General features: G+C 54.2%; 1 protein-coding gene across 3 annotated transcripts in view; it reads right to left on the bottom strand.

The window, feature by feature from the left end:
* The window catches only part of LOC100957135 (fibrosin-1-like protein), an 86,053-nt gene that overhangs the window by 27,750 nt on the left and 42,265 nt on the right, over positions 1-16,038 (bottom strand). For all 3 annotated transcript variants that reach the window (XM_012807034.2, XM_012807032.2, XM_012807033.2), the window contains exon 5: positions 6,732-6,761. In XM_012807034.2, the coding sequence (XP_012662488.1) occupies positions 6,732-6,761 (30 nt within the window). The remainder of the gene's footprint in view (positions 1-6,731; positions 6,762-16,038) is intronic.

The raw sequence follows: 16,038 nt of genomic DNA, 5'->3' as shown, positions 1-16,038 counted from the left end.
AAACTGAGTCACTGGGCAGAGGAGGGGCCTTGGGGCTTGCCTACCCTGTCTTAGCTGCCACACTGTCCTGGGCAGGCCACTGGCATGTAGGAGTGTGGTCTTGCCATGAATGGCCATAGTTCTGCCACATCTGATGGGTGTGAAGTGAGAGCACCATGGGGATCATCATCCCATCAGAATGCCCTATGAATGCATGGGTGCTGCTCAGTGCCCTGAGAATCCAGCCTTGCCCCTCCTCACCCATCAGAAAAGACAGATCCTGTGCAAAGCTGCTAGGAGCTCCACCCTGCATAGCAGCAGACTTCACTGCACCATGGTCCAGCCCTTCACCTGCCCCTGAGGTCAGACCAACCCACCCCTGCAAGCCCTGTTCAGGCGCCTGGGTCCCTGCAGCCCTGGGAGGTCTCCCCTGAGATCAGCAGAGTGGGTGGGTCTGGAGGGCTGGGGGAGTCTAGGGAGCTCTGGGCATGGGGAGTGGGTCCATCTGAGATAGACTCTGGATGGCAAACTAGGATGAAAAGCGGGGCTGCCCAGGCACCAGCACCTTGTGGTATGCACACAATTAGTTCTGGAAAAGCTGCTAGTTCACTCACTGGGGTGGCCACATCAGGAGTGGGAGGCTGCTAGGGCAGAGCCCTTACCTCTTCCCACTTCCTCACTTAGCTGTGCTCAGCCTCCATCACAGCTGAAGTGCCCACTGCTCAGCCCCCTGGGAATTGGGTGGCCTGGGGTCAGGTCCTGGCTTTGTAGTTGGGACTGGGTGAGATAAATCTCTGGGCCTCAGCTTCCTGCTATATACAGTAGATACTCAGTAAATGTTGGCTCCTCCCATCACCTATGTGCTCAGGAAGGCAGGGCCTGGGCCCATTCTAGGACACCCCTTAGCCCATGCACCACTCTATGAGGCTCTGGGGGTCTCTGTCCTAGGGACATTGCCATCTCCACCTCACCAAGCCCTCTCTGCTGCAGACATCTCACCTGTGCATACCTATGCCCTGCAGGCTCCTTATTAGGCACCTCCAGCCTATGTGGCCCCTCCCTAGGGGACTGCCCTCCATTCTGTGGCACCCTGCTGTCTGGTGGCTTTCTGGGTCTCTAAGAAGGCCAGATGTAGCTAGACTGGTGCAGCTACCAGATGGAGTCTTGTGTGGTGGGAAGAAGGCCTGAGCCAGGTGCCACAGTGGGGGATGGCCACGAGGCCCTGAGGGTACCCCAGAAATCTACCCTTTTCTTCTCAGTCAACATCCCCACTCACTGGGCCTCCTCTGAGTGGAACACATTATACCTCACCCTTCCTCACCTCCGTCATCCTGCTGCTTCTCTGGGCCCTTTATCAGAAGGCACTGTCCCCCCTCCAGGGCCTGAGACCCAGGCATCAGCCCCTCCTGAGTTAGGAAAGTAATAGTCCCCCAAAGATAGGCTTAAATTGAGAATCTTGAGATGCACGGATTACCCTGGATTACCTGGGCAGGTCTAATGTCATCACAAGGGCCCTTGTAAGTATAAGACAGGAGGGTCAGAGCCAGAGGAGACAAGATGATGGAATAAGGGCTGCAGTGACGTGACCAGGAGCCAGGAAATGTGGCTCCCTGGCTATATGGCAGGAAATAGGTTCCCACCCATTGACACCTGGAGTGACACTTTGGTTTCAGCCTGATAAGACCTTGGGACTTCTGACCTCTAGAACTATAATTGCCTGAGCTGTTTTAAGTCACTGAGTCTGTGGGTGACTTATTACAACAACTGTGGGAAGCTAATACCATCCCTTAAGGGATGCCCCCAAGCCTATGGCATCTCCTGCTGGGACCAGTAGCCTGACTGTCTGGCTCAGCCCTCATTGGTGTGGGACCTGTCTGTCCTTCAGATGCCTTGCACTTAAACAGGGCTAGTGGGACAAAGGCCACTTCAGGGCTCTCTGAAGACCCCCAGGTGCTCTGTGGTGGTCATGGTCTTGATTCTCAAAGGGACCCACAGGCCCATGCCCAAGGCCTGTCCACTGAGGTCTGTGCCCCTCAGCCTGGCTGCAGTGCAGTAGGAGTGCCCACCTCAGGGTGGGGGTGCCCCTGGACACTAGGCCCTACTGACTTGCTTTCCATAGAGCACACAATCTGTCCTGGGAATCTAATCCCAAGGTCAAAGTGCTCACACAGAGCAGGATGGCAACTTCAGACTGCCCACATCCCCATGAAGTCAGTGTCATGAGGATGCCCTGTGAGGTCACCCCCATGGGGTCACTCAGTGAGGACACCCCTATGGGGGCAGAGTCTTCATGCTGTAGGGGACCTTTGTCCCCTTGTCCCAGCTTGCCAGAGAGGGTGGTGCTGTGAAAACTGGCTCCCTGCACTTCTGCCCTATAGAAGAGGAGGCCAGACCCTGTGAAGAGGCTGGGGAGATGCACTCAGGAGTGGGCTGGGCACTAAGATAGGCAGATGTCACACAGACACACAGAGGATGACTCTGCAGGCAGCAGGAAGCTGCAGAGATGAGGAAACAGACCCTCCTCACAAAGTGCCCAACCCAACTACAGTGGGGAAGGACCTGCATGCAGCGGACATGCCAAGAGGCTGTGGAGGCTGTGGAAACCCCACTGGGGTCCAGCAAGTGAGGAGTGAATGCCCCACATCAGGAAGTGGCCAGCCCCGTGTGTCCATCCCCCCCACCTATGCATCCTTCAGTTTGTCTTGCTTGTGCCTGTTCTCACAATTCACAAAATGAAACTTAAGAACTTCAAAGATGAGAAGACAGAGGTTCAGAGAGGAACCCAGTTAAGTACAGAACTCCCCTGGAAGAAAGGTCTGCTGTGGAGAAGGAACAGTGCACCCCACCTGCCAGCTGTCTGTATCCTTAGATGGCCACCAAGAGTGTCTGCCATGCCTCCCACAGACCAGCACTCATAGTGCCCAGGTACTAGGCACCACTGTGACCCCATTCTGCAGATAGAACACTGAGGCTAAAGGGGTAGGCTGCAGGGCATCTGCAGTCCTCCCCAGGAAGGACTCCTTCTCAGCCCTCCCAGACCTGCCTGTCCCAGCCTGTTGCTGTGGCTGAGGCCTGCGCTGCGGACATCTCCCACTGGGCGGCCACAGACAGACAGCTGGGGAGGAGTGCTGGCCAGCTGGACACCTGGTCCAGCACAGCAGGCTGCCAAGTTTTCACCCCACACAATTTTTCACCCCATATTTTTCCAATAAAAAAGCAGTTAGACAGCAACCGCAGGCTGGCGGAGGGGCCATCTGGCCTTGCTTACTGCCTCCCTCCAGCTGCCAATGGTGGAAGGTAGAATTGCAGCAGCCTCAGGGCAGGAAGTGCTGGGAGCACAGTTCCAAACGACATTGGTTGGGAGGCTCCTGTCTGTCTGTCCATCCACTTGGAGGGGGGATGTCCCCAAAGTGTCTGCACTTTGACTTGAAGCAGAGCCCAAGGTGGGTCCCTGAGGTGTGGTGGGCTGGCAGGACCTGGTGCCAGACCCTGGCAGGTTTGGGGAGATGTCTCTAACCAAACTTCCCAGGTGCTGCCTGATTGTCAGCTCCTGCCAGTTTCCAGTACATGTCTGTGAGGTCAGTGCCAACAGGTCCCAGCATGCTAGGCTTTCTGCAACTTCTCTGCCTTCTGCCCAGCCTGCATCTATCTGGCCACTGAAACTGATCCACCCAGGATGCCCCCTGTTGGGCTGCTCCCTGATCATGCATGCTAAGGAATGTGAGAGGTCAGTTTATTTAAACTGTGCAAAGTGTGAGTTCCCAGGTCTCAACAAGGGTCTTGCAGGCCCTGTATGTGGCTCCAGGCAGACCTGGGGGTACTGTGGGGCCACAGGACACTGCCAGGGAGAGAGCATCAGTATCTCTGCCACCTCTAAAGTATGAAGGATGCTTGGTCTGTCCTTCCTCCTGGCTGAGCCCAAGCTTCTCTGGGCTAGGCTGAATGGCCTAAGCACAGCTATGCCCAGGAGGGAGGTGGCAGGGAAGGGAACTGCTGCCCAGGACCCTGTACCTGCCTGTGCCTCAGCCTGCATCTGCTGCTAGACGGGCTCACCATTCACTGGCCACCTGAGCCCAGCACCAGGCAGACAAACAGGAGCAACCAAAGGCTTCCTTTCTCCAAAGTCTTCTGAACCCAGGATCTAAACTTCCAAGTTCTGGGGCATCATTGCCATGGAAGAAGCTAAGAGGTCTGGATGAGGGCTTCTTTGTGGTCAGGAGGGCTGAGCCACAGCATGCACATCTGTCGCACTTAGAACAAAACCCACCCAACCTGTGCAGGGTCTGGGCCCACCTCTCACTCTGCCTAGAATATGCCAGATCATTCTGGCCTTGGGCACAGAGTGGGCTTCTTGGGGACTGGTAGGGTGGGGGGCTGATTTCTGTGGCCATGGGGGATCAGCAGTATAGTGAGCAGGGCCAGCCTTTCTCCAGGGCTGTATTTGGGCCGGTGCTACAATGGGGAGCTCCTTGGGATGGCCTGCACAGGTGATGCTGAATGTGCTCATGTCTGGCAGAGGACACAGACCATACCCCAACTGCTTCCCACACCACCACCCCAGGCCATGTGATAACCCTGGAAGCTACAGAAAGCCGGGCCTCCATCACTGAGCCTTGGTGGGGACAAGGCAAGAGGCAGCATAGGTCTCAAGGAGCTGATGCTGCTCCTACCCTGTGCCTCAGAATCCCTGCCAGACACTGGGTGCCACTGGCTATGGTGAAGTCTCAGCAAGTCAGTGCACACAGTGGGTGGGTGGGGGTTCTGCCACCCCATTTGCCTGTTTGCTTTCACTGGGGAAGGCGGCTGGAGGGGGCACAGCAACAGGTAGTGGTGCAAAGGCCTCTGGTAGGGGACCAGGTACACAGCCTGCTCCCTGCCAGGTGGAGCCATGGTTGCTTGTTCTGTCCCTGTGGCCTGGGCCATGTGCTAAGAGGTCTATGCCCCAGGCCGACTTGAGAGGGAGGCTGAGGCCTGGGGCCAGGTCTGGTGGAGGAACCTGCTGCAGCACAGCCCCCTTCCAACTGCATAGGGATCTCTCCTGTGGACCCTCATCCCTCTAGCTTAGGCTAGCACAGCCCAAGGTGACCAGTTGGGACCAGTCCTGGGCATCAAGGGGTGTGTATGTGTGGACAGTAGGGTAGGCAGTTAGTTGCTTCCTGGGCCAAGGGCCTCCAAAGGACATCCTTCATGTGGGCAGTAGTTTTGCTTCTTCTCTAGAAGGTGGGGTGTGGCATAGAGCCCCAGGCAGCCCTGTAGACTCCAGAACCCTCCTTCCCCACTCCCCTATCTCAGAGCAGCCCTTGGCTGTGCCGAGTATTTTCCGAAAATTGGTTTTAAATTAAAGGAGGTGCTGAGGGGATGTGTGGGCTCAGCACTTTCCCAGGTGCCATAATCTAATTTCATTAATGAGATCAGGACGGATGATCCCTCCTGTCGAAATGCTACTCCCGTCAAAGTCCCAGTGGGCAGCTGTCTGTGGCTGGCTGGGGGGAGCCACTGGGCAGAGGCTGGATGCAGCGTAGGTGCTACACAGTGCCCTGGGAGAGGCTGGCATGTCCTGACACTATCCGTGAGGGAGGGACGCTGTGTGGGGATGCTATGGGGACACTGGCTGATGCAACCCTGGCACCTGCAATCCCACACACCTCAGGCCTGGACACCACTGGCCCACCTTCCCTGGGACCATCCAGGCCACAGGGTTCCATGACAGCCTGGGGCATCTCAAACCTCAAGCCCACCCCCACCCTTGGCTATGAAGCTCCATGGCTCAGCAAGCTCCTGCCCCAGGGGTCTCCCATGTGACCAGACACAGGCCATGACAAACACCCCTTAAAGCACCGCATAGACCTCTGCACACTGAGTGCCGTTCCAGAGCCAAGTCAGCATCCAGCTGCTACCTGAGCAAAGTGTCCTCACATGGCAGTCTGCCTAGGCCTTTGCACAGCCTTTCCACAGAGGTGCGTTCTCCCTGCCCTACCCACTGTCCTATCACATCCAGTAAAGCTCAGTGGTTCCTCGCCAGGATTGCGCCAGCCTGCAGGTCCCTTGCCTCCTAGGCCATATCAGTTCATAACATTTCCTCCCCAGCAGCCAGTGCTATGGCTGCCCCATTACCCACTGCATCTATGCTGAGGGCTCTGGCAGCCCCTTCTCTGCCCACAGCACACGCAAGGCCTGGCAGATGACCAGAGAGGAGGACCCTGTCCCCCAAGAGCCTATGTCCAGCCCTGGCCTCAGACCTGCAGTATGATGGGGTCCAGGAGAGCTCAGACAGGCTCTGGGACCAGAAGGAAGGCCCTGGTGGAGGCCTGCCATGGTGTTTCTGAGAGAAAGTGGCTCCCAGTGTCTACTCCTGAGCTAAACCAAGCTGCACAAATGCTGGATTGGTGGGGGCTTTCTCACTGCTGCCTTTAGCACAAGTCTCTGCTTGCTGGTTATGTTCCCAGCCCCAGCCAGGAAGCCCCTGCTCCTGCAGCTACTTGGCAAAGCGCCTAGGTTGGGCTCTACACCCATGTTCCCCCTCAGGGCAGACATGACCAGTCTCTGGGGCTGGGTGTGCCCGGCTGTGTGGCGGCTCTGCCAGGACCACTCCCTGCCCGGGCACTTCTGCCCACTGGGGCCTGCGTTCTGTAGTGAGAGGGGACCTGTCAGACTGCAGCACTGGTGCTGCCACACCTGTGGAGGCCACAAGCCCTGGGGTCTAGGGCCTGTCTCAGCCTACATTTGGGAAGAGAGGAGAGAGCTGGGCTTACCTTATCATCCAAGCCACTCTCGCTGTCACACTGTGGGAACAAAGAAGAGAGCAATAAGTCAGGGACTGTACTGCAGTTAGTGGCCCAGGCTGCAAGGGCTATACTGGCTGGACACAGATCAAAGTACTCAGGTAGGATGGAAAAAAGGAGCACCACCAGGCTGATAGGCTTCCAGGGTGCACAGCACCACATGCCCTCAGGACTTGGCCCTACAGCCCCAAAAGAGGCCTCCCCAGCCAGTGACTATGAGGTAGCCTTGTCCCAACATGCAGGGAACCTCATGCCACACCCAAGTGTTTTTGAGCCTAAAGGGAGGAGATCGAAGGAGGCTTGGGAGATACGACCACACATCTCAGTTCCTTGTGAATAGGGGCCAGGGACCCAGGGTCAGGACCACCTGTAGCCTAGGAGGGGCTGTGCAGAGGGAAGGGACCCCACTTCAGGGTACACCACGCTCAGGGTTGGAAACTCAAAAGGTGTCCTCGGCCCCATTTATCAGCTCAGCTGGTTAACACACGATTATGATAATTGAGAAAACAAAGCTTTGTTTCTCATTTTTAGTAAGCAGAGCTTTACAAAGAACATGCTGTTCTAGAAACCATAGTAATTTCCTCCTAAAAGAATAAATAGGAAAAAAATCCCTTCCTAGCAACTGCAATTATGATGCGTTCATGTCAAATGAATTATATTGCTGAAAATAAATCTTCCAGGACGCACAAGAGGGTGATCTGGCTCCAGTCAGACATGTGTGCTGCTGGTTTTATATGTTGTACTCTACTTGATTAATATAGGTAATCAAATTATACTGCCTTCCACCGTGCCCCCAAATTGAAGGCTATAATGTTTTCAATGACAAAGTTCATAGAGTTGTATAAAAATGTGCTTCACCAGACACTCACTGCATCCAGGAAGCACCACCTCCAGCCAGTGACAAGTGACAAAGGCAGGCTTGAAGTGACAAGAGGCATGTACCTCCTGGGGAGAGGGGGAGCCTGGAGGGTTGGGACTGGAACAAGGGAGGGTCCTGTCCAAGGCTAACAGGCTTTGCAGCCTGAAGCAGCCATCTCCTTGTAGTTAGTCCCTCCAAGCTCAGTCCACTCAATGAAGTGGGCAGGGCTGAGTGTTCAGTGAAGACTGAGAAGGAAGCAAAGGTGGTAAAAACAGCCAGGGCAGAGCCAAGGTCATGGCCTGTGGGATGTGTCAGATGCCTTCTGGTAGCCAGGGCAGCTGGGACCCCAAGTCAGACCTCTGCCCATGTAATCAGTGCTGCAGAGCCCTTATGTAGGAAACTACAACTCCCATGGATTGGAGGTTGAGGACCACCTGGGACCACCCATTGAGCTGGCTTCTGTTCTTGTCCTTGGAAGGCTGTAGCCAGCATCTCCCAGGGCCCAGGATGGGTTATAAATCTTTCCACGGCTTTCAGGTCCACCAGACCCACAAGAGTGTAATGTGTCCAACACCAAGGAGGGAGTGAGGGATTCTTCCCAGCCAGTGCACTGAGGATGAGGCACAGACCCCATAATTAACCAAACAGCACGGCATTGTCAGCGAGGCAGGCAGGGTCATAAATGAATCCATGTTATTAAGTACTATTGAATTAATGTTTAACTGCAATAGAGTTGGAATTGAATGAGATAATTAATCATGGCAAGGAAGGAAAGCGCCATATTTGCCCGTGGGAGCTGCCAGACTGAGGCGACCTTCAAGGGCGCATCACCCTGAAGTGGGGCAGAGGCAAGGTAGGATACCTTGTAGCAGAAGACAGACCCCAGGGTATGGCTGGGAGGTCAAGAAACAGGCCCTAGAGCAGATGCCTGCTCTGATGCTGCACTGCCCCCCATTCTGTGCAGCTTTAGGCAAGTCCCTTGACCTCTCTGTGTCTCAGTTTAAGCTTCTATAAAGCAGGGACAAAAACCCATGTACATGGTAACTTACATGGCTTACATGCGTGAATACGTGTAAAACACCAAGATAGTGCCAGATACAGTTAGTACAATAGTACGATATATACGTGTGACGGTATCATCACCATCACCGCCACCATATACTTATTATCACCATAATCAACACCATGCAGATCACCATCATCACTATCCTCCTCGTCTACACTATCACCACCATTATCCTCATCATCATCCTTCTCCTCCTCGTCACCTCACCATCTTCCTGCTCTTTCTCATCACTACTATCACTTTCCTCATCACCATCATCCTCACAACCATCACTACTGTCCTCATCACCATCACTGCCTTCATCATTACTCATCATCACTATCATTATTATGGTCTCTGAAAAGCCAAGAACAAGGGCATTCCCTCTTCTCCGAAGTATTTGGACTTCCTGTCTGGGAATTTTAGGGCCCTAGAAGTGCCCATTCTTTTTTTTGAGGCAGCATCTTACTTTGTCGCCCTCAGTAGAGTGCTGTGGCATCATACCTCACAGCAACCTCAAAGTCTTGGGCTCAAGTGATTCTCTTGCCTCAGCCTCCCAAGTAACTGGGACTATAGAGTACCCACCTCAATGCCTGGCTATTTTTAGAGACACAGTCTCACTCTTTCTCAGGCTGGTCTCAAATCTGCGAGCTTAGACAACCCACGTGCCTCAGCCTCCCAGAATGCTAAGATTATAGATGTGAGCCACTGCACCCAGCCTCTAGAAAAATTATTATTATTTTTTTTTGGAGAGAGTTTCACTATGTTGCCCTTGGTAAAGTGCTGTGGTGTCACAGCTCACAGCAACCTCAAACTCTTGGGCTTAAGCGATTCTCTTGCCTCAGCCCTCCAAGTAGGTGCCCTCCACAACGCCTGGCTATTTTTTGTTGCAGTTGTTTAGCTGGCCAGGGCCAGATTCGAACCCACCACCCTTGGTGTATGTCGCTGGCGCTGTAACCACTGTGCTTTGGGCTCTGAGGCAGAAGTGCCCATTCTTGTCCATGACCTTGATAGCTAAGGCCAGAAAGGTGAGCCCTCCTTCAGCCCCATTGTGGCTGAGGCATCAGGTCTTCCCACCCTATTTGCCCTGAGCTCCCATTCCACCTAGCACTACTACCTCCCTGTGCTGTATCCTGATGGCCTCGAAGCCCCTCTAGCCTGGCCTCACCATCCACAGCAGTCCTGGAGACCACCTATCCAGCACTTTTCTCCCCACCAATCTCCTCAGTCAGACCAGGTCACAGTCCAGAGTACATGCCAGCACTATTTGAGGGCCTTAAGCCTCTGAGGCTCAGAACACCACACCATTTAAACTGAGATGCCTGGTGGGAGGGGGTGCCAGGGAGGTGCCAGGAGACTCTAATGAGTGGCAGGGAAAGTGGGCACTGACCTAAAACTGGGCTTGGTCCCTCCCTCCTGCCCAGGGGCTCTCTCCTAGAGGCACCTGCCAGGCTAAAAGTCACTCAGCAGTAGGAGCTAGAGGACGGTGTGAGCCCAGGACTCCTCACCACAAACCTGACAGCTCAGCTGTTGCAGCCCTGTGTGGCTCTATCTGTCCAAAAGCTACTCTACTACATGAGCAGGGTGTGAAAGCTTAGTGGGATCAGGATAAAATCTACTCTCAGTTCCTTCCTTTGTGGCACAGTGGGTTCCTGGCCACCCCAAGGGTCACTGCATGTCACCATGTTCACAGATGTGGTGGTACACTGGGGACACCCAGTAGCTCCAACTCAACCAATGTCCTTTCTCGGACCCTTATCTATAGGTAGGCAACAGACTAAAAAACCACATGCTGGCTAGATGCCCTGCAGCACAGTGGTTATGGTGCCAGCCACATACACCAAGGGTGGGAGGTTCGAATCCAGCCCTGGCTGGCTAAACAACAATGATAACTGCAAAAAAAAAAAAATAAATAGCTGGGTGTTGTGGAGGGCGCCTATAGTCCCAGCTACTTGGGAGGCTGAGGCAGGAGAATCGATTAAGCCCAACAGTTTGAGGTTTCTGTGAGCTGTGACACAACAGCACTCTACTGAGGGCAACATAGTAAGACTCTGTCTCAAAACAAACAAACAAAACACAGGCTGGACAGGGCTACAAATGGGCTTAGTTTGGTCTAATTTATTATTTTTAAACATTTGCTGCAAACATTTAAAAATCTGGAGATTTCGCATGGACACTCAATGCTGCCTCCTATTGATAATCCCGATGTAATAGCGCTCATGTTCTTGCTGCCTCCCCAGCTGCCCTGGGGCCTGGTCACTCACAGCCAGAACAGACCACCCAGCACTGACCAGTGCACCTGGAGCCCAATCTGGTCTTCCACATAACAGTGAGACCCTGGGCAGGTTACTGTGTCCCTCTGAGCCTCAGTTTCCTCAGCAGAGACAGCAGAGTTTTCATATTAAGAGAGTCTCAGGGTCAATGAGTTAGCATGTGCAGAACGCCCAGGTGGCAGTCGTGTGCCATGATGTGAGCTGCCATCAGATCTCCTTGGCTCCAACTCTCACCATCCTTATCACTGCCAGGACCAGCAACTCTGACCTACAGCAGCACCATTGCTCAGCTGCAGCCACTCCTGTGCCCTGGTAGACTTGACTACATGATGGCACACACCTGGACTCTCTCCAGCCCTTCCAGAGAGCTGGGCAACTGTGGGTTGGGGGCCACCTGTCACCCCCACAAACTGGAGACACAAACTGGCACAATTATTAAGCAGTTAAGCAGCCACTGAAACTGCCATTCTCTTCTCAGTGTGAATGTTAATTACCGTTTCACAGTGGTACTCAGAGGGAACTGCTGTTTCCCATTGCTCAAACAAGGTATGAAAAATTCACAAGCAGGAGCAGGGGAGAGGTTGCTGTTTCCACCTGCCTGAAGTGAAGCCCCCTGGCCCAGAGCCCACTGGGCAGGGTGCGGAGGCAGAGGGGCCAAAGGGCTATCCTGGGGAGGGTCTGTGTCCCCTTCAGGATGGGCCTGGGCCCAGGGCAGGTTCTGCCCCGCTGCAGTGCAAGAGCTGCACAATTGCACTTGAAGGCTCAGCTTGCAGAGCTGGAAGGGAAGGGAGGCTTGATTCCCTCCTCGACAACACTGCCACCTTCAGACCCAAAGAACCCTAAACATGAGTGGAACTTATGGTCACTACAAGTGGGAGGGGCCCAAGTGAGCCTGAGTGCAGGCATGTGCTCCATGTCCTGATGGTGTGCTAAGCGTGCAATTTATGTGTCCTGTGTAGAATTACAGGCCCTGTGTGCCTGTGGGTGAATCTGCTCTGGGGTGTTACCCTTGCCTGTGAACCTCCTGTGTGCCTGCCTCTTCTAGGTACGTGTCCGTGCCCAGGCCCTCACAAGTGATAGTGGCATCCCACTGGAGTCTGACATGTGTGCATGGCCTGTGGGGGTCAGGGCCTGCTGTGCCCTGACTGCTATAGCAGGGATAGTGAGAGTGGCCTTTAGCTGGGGGGTGAGGGGGTGGAAGTGAGTGGCTGCAGCCTCTGCACTGCCCGAGGGAGTCTACCCTCTCACCTTTGACTGCTGTATGCTTGGTAGCAATGGGTGGAAATGTCCCCAGGGTAATCAGATTTAAGGTCTTTTTACTATCTGGAGATCTGCTGAAAAGACCATTCATTATCTTGTCATGCCCACTTACTGCCCAGACTTACTGCCGTCCTTTCCTGCCATGGGCAGAGCCAGGCTGGCCTGGGAGGTTGAGGATCCCACAAGGAGCTGCAGGCCTGATGCTGATGCTGGCTGGTGAGGAGCCAGCCTGGTGATCCCGCCTGGTGATCCCACCTGCAGCAAAGCTGATACCTGCACAGGGCAGGGCCTGAGGCCATGCCAGATGGTGTCCACCATACCTTGCATGGGTTCCCAGGGGCACAGGTCCACTCCATAGGTGTAGAGTGGAGGTACAAAGGGTCCAATAACTTGCCACAGCCAGTGAGGGTGGTGATAACCAGGGCAGCCAGAAGCCTGTTGTCGTGAGTAGGTGCCCTGTGCTCTGGGCTGGTTCTTAAGCCTCCTGACAGCAAGCAGATACTGAAATGGGTCCCTCAGCAGCCCATTGGTGAGAGGGGCTCCTTGGGCCACAGAGACCTCCAAAACTGTATAGGACCCCTGGGTTAGAGGGCAGGGTTGGGGCAACTCAAGGGCCTAGAATTGGCTCCTACCTGTATCATCAGGGCCTTAGGCAGTAGACACCTGCCAGGGCTGCCCTGAAGGGGTCAGTGGCAGAGGAGGCAGTAAGTGCCTGGACAGGGGAGGGCCAGGAGCCATGGATGCTGCTTTGAGGGGAGGGTGAGCACCATTCTGATAGGGAGGTTGGGGAGAGGGCCTTCAATGAGAGGTGGGGGCCGTTGGAGTGCATTCTGAGGGTGACCATGGGAAAGGGCCCAGTGGCTGAGGGGAGATTGCCTGGCAGGAGGGGGTGGGCAATCCCTCCTGAGTAGTTGAGACTATGGGCACGTGTTTCAACATCCAGCTGGGTTTTTTTTAACATTAAAAAATAATTATTAGCAGAGACAAGGTCTGGCTCTTGCTAAGGTTGTTTCTTTTTTTTTTTTTTTTCTGAGACAGAATCTCAAGCTGTCACCCTGAGTAGAGGGCCATGGAGTCATAGCTCACAGGTATGAGTCCAACTCTTGGGCTCAAGCGAGCCTCTTGCCTCAGTTTTTCTATTTTTTTGGTAGAGACGGGGTCTTGCTTTTGCTCAGGCTAGTCTCAAACTCATGAGCTCAAGCAATCTACCCACCTCAGTCTCCCAGAGTGCTAGGACTATGTGGTGGCTCACACCTATAATCCTAGCAGTCTCGGAGACTGAGGCAGGTGGATTGCTTGAGCTCATGAGTTCGGGACCAGCCTGAACAAAACAATCCTCCTGCCTCAACCTCCCAGAGTGCTGGGGTTATAAGCCTGAGCCACAGTGCCCACCCAACTTAAGAATAACTTGACCAAGGTGGTGCCTGTGGCTCAGTGAGTAGGGTACTGGTCCCATATACCGAGAGTGGAGGGTTCAAACCTAGCCCTGGCCAAACTGCAACAAAAAAATAGCCAGGTGTTGTGCCAGGTGCCTATAGTCCCAGCTACTCAGGAGACTGAGGCAAGAGAATCGCCTAAGCCCAGGAGTTGGAGGTTGCTATGAGCTGTGATGTGACAGCACTCTACTGAGGACAACAAAGTGAGACTCTGTCTCTAAAAAAAAAAAAAGAAAAACTTAACCAACTCCACCCTTGGCTAGGAACAGCCCTTGCTTTCGAGGCCTGTCCCCCACCTTACCAAGGAAGGGGGTGGGGTGGACCACGCAGACCTCACTCCCAGCACTTCACTCATGTCCCACCTGCTTCTTAATGGGTTGGGGCTGGTCTGAGTACTGGATCCAGGCCTGGAATCAGGGGCTTAAGCCCTAAAGTCCATGTTGGCCCTCTGGCCAGGGCCCTCCCATTGAGGATGAGGCCCTGGGCAGTGCCTCCAAGGCACCTTCCTCTTTGCAGCCTCCAGGAAACCTGATTATTCTGCAAGATAAGCAGTGTGTCTTGAAAATCCCATTCTTGTTTACTCAGCTAATTCAGCTTTTATGAGTGTTTAGGCTTTAAAGCAAAACAAAACACTAATTACCCAATTAACCAGCAATTAAGTTGCTGCAGCCTAATAGCCTATGGGCTGACAGTCTCCAGGAGCTGATGCGAGTGAGGCCCTCTCAGCCCACATAGCGGAGCCCGGAACATGAAGCCTGATGGGTGCCTCAGGGACAGGCTGTGCCCCTCTCAGCCAGAGGAGGGGTCTGAAGTCCACCCCTGTGGGGACATCCCGCAGGTTCTTGGTTGGGTTCTGGTCTCCCCTTGTGGGCAGCTGGTGAAGAGTAGAGTGTCCACTGCACCAGCATTTCTGGCCTCCTCAGCCCACTCTTGAAGGACTATGCAGCAAGAAGACAGCTCAGCAGCAGGCAGTGGACTGTGTCCCTGCCCCACCCCAGGATGTCCAATGGTGTGTCTGCATTTCTGGACACACTTGAGTGCCCAAGAGAGCCAAGTGCTGGGGCTTAAGGAGATAGGCACTCAGTGGGTACCTGGACTCTGGAGGCCAGCACAGATCCACACCAGCAGATGGCCAGTGCTCCAGGCAGAAGGGATGCCAGTCTGGATAGGATCTTTCCCATCTGAGTGAGTCGCCTCTGAGGATAACCCCTCAAGCCCAGCCCATGGCACCTGGCCCTGCCAGCCCCCTCAGCTTCCACCCCAACAGCAGAGTACTGCCCAGCAGTTCTGGAATGTTCTGTCAGTGGTTTACAGAACTAAAAAACTACTTAGTATCACATGAGCCTTGAACTTCACTACTCTAAAAACCACATAATGACTTTCTAGTTTTCTGACTATGATTACTATAACCAGCAAGGAGCTAGGTTTGGCTTTGACTTTTCAAGTTTACCACCTTGGAAGCTGGCCAGGAGGATGATGTGCTTGGAGCCCATCACGGGTGCAGCTTCACAGGGCTCTGTGCTCGGGGACCTGCCCACCCTGGCCCATCTCTGTAGGACACAGGCCTGACACACACTAAAGATGACCACTGCTCAGGTGGCTTTTTCTTTTTCCCTGGATTTTGCTGAAGGTGCAAACTCTTTCTGTTAACTCTGTAGGTGGCCACCTGCTCTGTGGGTCCCCCTCAGAGCAGAGTGTCACAGGACCCTGAAGCAATGGGGCATAGTTCCTGGGCCCCTCCACCTGGGTCCCATGGAGTGTGGCCTTCTAGGGGCCTGCCAGGGCTCCTGGGACAAAGCCAGGCAAGGAGATCTCCTGGGTATCAGTCCCTTCCACCCTACCCCTGCCAGCCTGCAGGGTCCCCAGGGCCCTGGACTTCCCCTTGCCAGGTTCACTGCCTCACTGCGGCAATTACATAGGCATCTCTGCATGCATGGTCAAACATGTGCAATGTGTGGGGACATCCAGCAGGTTCTTGGTTGGGCTCTGGTCTCCCCTTGTGGGCAGCTGGCAGGGAGTAAAGTGTCCACTGCACCAGCATTTCTGGCCTCCTCAGCCCACTCTTGAAGGACTCTGGAGCAAGGAGACAGCTCAGCAGCAGGCAGTGGGCTGTGTCCCGACCCCACCCCAGGATGTCTGTCTGCATTTCTAGACACACTCGAGTGCCCAAGGGAGCCAAGTGCTGGGGTTTGGGGAGATAGGCACTCAGTGGGCACCTGGGCTCTGGAGGCCAGCACAGATCCATACCAGGCAGTTCCCACTTGGGCCTGTACCTGCTGCACTGTGTCCCCCAGCACTCACACTCCTGTGCACATGCATGAGCACATACTACCATGTATACACATTCTTATGTATATACAAACACATACAGAGTCATACACACAATTTCTTTTTTTTTTTTTTT

The sequence above is a fragment of the Otolemur garnettii genome, unplaced genomic scaffold (genome assembly GCF_000181295.1).
Source record: "Otolemur garnettii isolate 467f Iridium unplaced genomic scaffold, OtoGar3 scaffold00062, whole genome shotgun sequence".
NCBI lineage: Eukaryota > Metazoa > Chordata > Mammalia > Primates > Galagidae > Otolemur > Otolemur garnettii.
Note: the sequence above shows the minus strand (reverse complement) of the source record. Positions and strands in the feature narration are given on the sequence as shown.